At 37.6% G+C, this 5,581-nt stretch overlaps 1 protein-coding gene across 1 annotated transcript in view; it reads left to right on the forward strand.

Moving 5' to 3' along the window:
- The first annotated feature begins 246 nt into the window (after positions 1-246).
- The window catches only part of SECISBP2L (SECIS binding protein 2 like), a 66,694-nt gene continuing 61,359 nt past the window's right edge, over positions 247-5,581 (forward strand). Inside the window, exon 1 of the mRNA XM_077764451.1 lies at positions 247-457. Coding sequence (XP_077620577.1) covers positions 434-457 — 24 coding nt within the window. The 5' untranslated portion in view covers positions 247-433. The remainder of the gene's footprint in view (positions 458-5,581) is intronic.

Here is a 5,581-nt window from a genome sequence, read left to right on the forward strand (position 1 = left end):
TCTGGCTCAAAGCGCAGACTGGTTTGGGGCACCTGCCGTCAAGAAGCCCCACCTGGCCTCAGCCTCCAGGTCAGTCAGACCGGCTACCACCTGCTCTGGCTTTTTGCAGTTACTCCGCCCACGCCCTGTCGCGGCTCCTCCCCACTCCTTCCCCTTCCGCGTGCCGCCATTTTCGACTACTCCTCCCGCCTATTTGGGCCCTCCTCGGCTTCCGTCCCAGATGATCCCTCCCCGAGGCTGCCACCGCCTCCTCCATCTGCTGGAGCTGGGGCCACCTCCTCGGCCAGTGGCGTAGCCGGACTCTGTGTCGGGGCCAGCCAGATAGGGGCGGAGGTCCTGAGCCCGGTCTGGAGTCGAGCGGGGGGCCATGGAGAAGGCGGCCCGAGGCACTCTCCTCACCGACTAACGCGGGCCCGCTGCGGCTGCAGGCGCCATGGACCGAGCCCCCGCTGACCAGGTACGCGGGCTCGGGCTGGGCCGGCCGGGCCGGGTGCTGGGGGTCGCCGCTTCCTCCCCGGCGGGCCGTGGCTCTGAGCGTGGGCCTGGACGGCTGGAGCCCCCGAGTTCCTGCGGGCGCAGACGCCCCTCGCCTGAGAGCCTGGCGGCGCCCCACTCCTGCATTGTTCCAGATGCTGCCTCGGGCTCGGGGGCTTTTCCAGCCCCGGTTACCCGCCTCCGTCAGGGCTGGGGATTCGTTTTTGCCCCTCCTCCGTGGTTTGGTGGAAAGGGCCTGGAGACTCCCAAGTTGTCAGTGCTCTCCTGAGAGGAGGGTTTATAACTTCCAACGGGTAATTCTCCCCCCACCTTTCAGTTCTGGAATGTACTTTCAAGGTAGAAAAGCTTTCGAAGGCTTCTCACCCAGAAAGACTGTCAGAGAATGTGTGAGAACTGCAGATGCAGGGAGGTTATGGGCTTTTTAGATCTACGTTCCATTAAGCAAAACATTGTTTTCTTGTCTTGGTTTTAGGGAGGTGTTTCCTTTAAGATAGGAAGTATTAAGGTTTTCCCCTGTGTTTCTGTCCACTTATCTTGCAGACATTAGTATTTTTTAAAAATTGAGCTTCTATTTTAAGAATGCTTGATCCGAAGCGTGAATTCATTTCCGAGCCCGTTTCATATTCACGGAGTTGAATTAGTATTCTGTTTTGTTTTTAAATGCGTTAAATTCTTGATTATCCATACGAGTAGTTGTTGGAAGGCAGGGATGATGAGACCATCCTTGAGACCTTTATGAAACGACTTAATTTGATGAAATCGAAGTTTATTCACTGAGCATTCTCTTCAGTTGAGGGCTTTGCCCAGTGGTGAGCGAGGCACATAGGTGAAGGAAAAAGAGATTAGTGATTTGCATAATTATTTTACAAATAGACAATTAGTATCTGAATAAATGAGACAAGATTTCACAAATTGCTGTGTATATATATATATATATGTAGCTAGTCAAAGGCGATTTTGATTTTGAAATCTGTCTCTTTTCGCAGGCAGATTCCTAGTTGTGTATATTTGGTTATACAAAAGCTTAAATTGAAGCTCTTAATTAAAAAATATGACTTTGAAAACACAAATGAGTTTTGTGAACTAATACATGGATTTACCAAAGAAAAAGATATAAGGAGCCCATATCCTTAATAAAAAATAATTTTTTAAGGGATCTGTCAGAAATGCCTTTGGTTTCAAAGCCTGGCAGTTGAATAGGGAATTTTCTCGAATTATTTTCTCCTATGTGTGTCACTAATGAAAAGGTTAAAACTCTTTGGTCCTTCATCATGATGCCAGAACTGTAACCAGTAATGCTGCCATATGTATACTTATGGTTCCTTTCATCTTAGAGGAAATGTAATTAACTATTTAGCAAAGCTATTTGTGTGTGATTATCTTAACAGCAAGTGCTATGAGCAAATTATTTCAACTAGAGAACCTATTCCTCTTTCATCCTACATCTTTCCAGAGTCCACAACCTATAAAAACCTTGTAGAAAACTAAGGATTATAAAGAAATGATGAATTTAGGTTTTCCGTTGAAGAATTCCTCCTTTTTTATTTCTAGTACCTCCTGCCTCTTCCGCATCCTAACTTTAAGTGAGAGAATAATTCTAACCACTCGCTCTTCCTGCCTGCTATGTACTCAGGAAACTGAGACGCAGAAAAGTGATGCTATTTTGCCTTGTTCAGGCTGTAGACAGTTAATTCAGGGGTCCATGGATGACCTGGAAGAAGTGTGCTTCATTTTATATTAGCATTTTTCTGGGGCAAGTCTCCATTATTTTCATCATATTCTCAAAGGAATCGATCACTGAAAAAAGGCTAAGAACCATTAACTTAATGGTAGATTAGGGCCTAGAACTGAGACTTCTCAGCTTTGTGAAAATTTCTTTTTTCAAGTTTCAGATATTTATTTTATTTTGTTTAAGTTTCAGATATTTATTTCTCGAAGTTTCAGTTATTTATTTATTTATTTATTTATTTATTGCTTTGTGGACTTCTTTATTGTTTCCACGGAGTAATGTAATGACTTTTTCAGGTTATGTGGAATGTACTTTCATATTTTTACTAATGAAGTGAGTTTAGATAGGTAAAAATCATTAAAGATAAATGTGAGAGGTGAATTTACATTTTCCTTCACAAAATATTTGTTTTGAAACCAGTGTTAGTTTATATTCGGAAGTTTTGGGAATACCTACAGCATTAAGACTTATAATATTGTAGTAGTTAGCAATTCATAGAAATTTGATTTTTTTAAAAATAGTACTTAATATAAACTGAGCATTTCATGTTAACCTAATTGAAATCCTTGGAGTACTGCACAAGTGTAACTTTATTTTTGAGTGAGAAAGATGAGCATGCACGTGTGAATGGGAGAGGGGAAGGGGGGTGGTACCAGAATCCAAAGCAGACTCCCGGCTCTGAGTTGTCAGCCCAGAGCCGGACGTGGGGCTCAAACTCACAAACTGTGAGATCATGANAGGCATTCACATTGCTCTTCTTGAATTCTTTGAGATTTTTGTCTTTAAAAATTTGCTTAATGTTTATTTATTTTAAGAGAGAGAGAGCACAGACAAGGGAGGGGTAGAGAGAGGGGGAGACCAAGAATCTCAGGCAGGCTTCATGCTGTCTGCACTGAACCCACCACAGGGCTCTGTCTCATGAATAGTGATATCATGACCTGAGCCAAAATCAAGAGGTGAATGCTTAACCAGCTGAGCCACCCAGGCACCCTAAATTACCTGTGTTTTTTTTAAATATATAAAATCTTTATATAAAAGAATAAATTGTATCTATGTTGATCAAGATTATAAAAAGTTACTAGGAATACATGCCAGATAATAGCCTTAATTTCAAAAATGACTATTTGAAAGAATGTTATAATCAGAAGAGATAATTAAGAGTATTCTCTTTTAGCAAGACTGTATTGAATCAAAACAAGTAGCGTAATTTTAACTGCCAGAGTTAGATGTTCTAAGAACATATATTAGTTGGCATAATGCATTATTTACTTTTTTCTTTTTTGGTCCTTAAAAAAATAAAAGTTGGTGTAAAGGGATATGAAGAATAAATCATGAAGTTCATTTGCTTATAAAGGCTTAATGTTTCTGTTTTTAGGAAATTTAAGAAACCGTATTTAGAGATTTTTGTTTTTTCATAAACAGTGTTCTTAAAAGTGGCAGAACACTTGAAGTTTTCAGTCTGTTTTGTATTACCATATAATTTAAACATTGGCTTAATTTTTAGTACATTAACATTAGATAAGTTCTATTACAACAATTTACAAAACTATTGATCACCAATGTCTTTAACTCTCAGAAAAGCAAACATGTAGCAGATACATATGACTCCATGCAAAGTGCTGTTCACTGATAAAGATACAAAATCATCTAGCTTGTAATTCTTTCCTTTAAATAATTGATAAACTTCTAATAGTATCAGCATTGTAAACTAGATATATTCTAAATAAGTTACTATAAAACATTATTCAGTAATACTTATAGTTGCCCTTTATTAATATCAGTAAATGATCTGTCTTAACAGATTTTAAAAATAATAATTTTGTAATCAAAAAGTAAATTATGCTCATTCAGTGAAAATGACCTTTGGAAATTTAAAAAGATATTTATCCTTAAGCCCTTAAAGAGGAAGTGAAAAAGTAGAATTATGGGTTATTGAAAAAGTAGTAAAATACTACATATGAAAATCTATGGGATGTGGCTGAAGCTATACTGTGAGGCAAATGCATAGTCATAAATGCTTTCATTATTAAACATTTTAAAAGGTAAATAAAAATTAAGCATCCAAGGCTAGAAGTAGTGAGAAAACCCTATCAAAGCAAGAGAGAAAAAATATATAAAACCAGAAATTAATAAATTTACGATAATCAAAAACCAGTGTTAAATTTGGAAAGCTGGCTTTTAGAAAAGTACTGTTAGGTTTTAATAGGATTAGGTGATCTGTTTTAAGAAAAGATGAAAAGGTATGAATAGTAAATCAAGTGAGCCATCTTAAATATTTTTTTTCTCAAGTCTTGCAAAACTTATATTTATAACTACTGCAGTTAATTTGGCAAGTGTTTACTTTCAATACAAGCCATTCCAGTCAGAAACAATACAGCCAGCAGGTATCTCTCAAGCATTAGTCATTTTTTCCTTTAGAAGACATTTTTCTTAGGTTATGAGACGTAAAATATCTTAATGTTTGATATATCTGTTTTTACCTTAACATAGAAAGGATGCAGAGGGTTTCCATGGTCATATTTTTTCTGTAGCTGTGAAATTCTGAAATTTCACCGTGGGAGAGTGCCTTATTATGTTCTCCTTCAGTTTTGATTGTATGTGTGTGTTTTTTTTTTTTTTCTATTGCTTAATCTTAGAAAAATATATGCACTCTTCTGGAGGTTCTCAGAGGAGTTTAGTGTGCATTTCCTGCTGTTTGCCTTCTCTCTCTCTTTTTTTTTTTTCTTAAATAGTTTATTGTCAGGTTGGTTTCCATATAACACCCAGCGTTCATCTCAGCAAGTGTCCTCCTCCATGCCCATCACCCCCCTTCCCCTCCCCCCCACCCCCATCAGCCCTCTGTNATTTTTCCCCTTCTTCTCCCCCATGGTCCCCTGTTAAATTCCTCCTAATCCACCTATACATGATAGTTTCCCTTTTCTCTAAACCAGTCTAGTACAGTGCTCTTTCTAGAACATGAACACCATGCATATTTGTTGAATTTATATAGGTTCTCTGTGATTTGAATGCATTTGTTTAATACACTCTTTTAAAGCAGGTTTTTATAGTTTCATGTTCTGGTAAATTCTTGGGTTTTCTAGATTATTCACATCAAAGAAGTTTTATTATTGACATTTGTTTTAATATATGCTAAATTTAAAAGGAATATGAAGCAGATTAAATTTTTTTTCTCTAGTACAGGTTTCTAGGATTATTATGATTTTTCATTAATTGGGAAAATTCTGAAATAATTTCTGAAAGATAAAGATAATTTTACTTATGTAGATAGTTTTTAAATCAAATAGTACAGGAACTGTTAGATTTTGTGTAATTTAAACATATATATATATATAAACATATATATATATATTTTTTTTT

Source organism: Crocuta crocuta, unplaced genomic scaffold (genome assembly GCF_008692635.1).
Source record: "Crocuta crocuta isolate KB4526 unplaced genomic scaffold, BGI_CrCroc_1.0 scaffold102, whole genome shotgun sequence".
Classification (NCBI taxonomy): domain Eukaryota; kingdom Metazoa; phylum Chordata; class Mammalia; order Carnivora; family Hyaenidae; genus Crocuta; species Crocuta crocuta.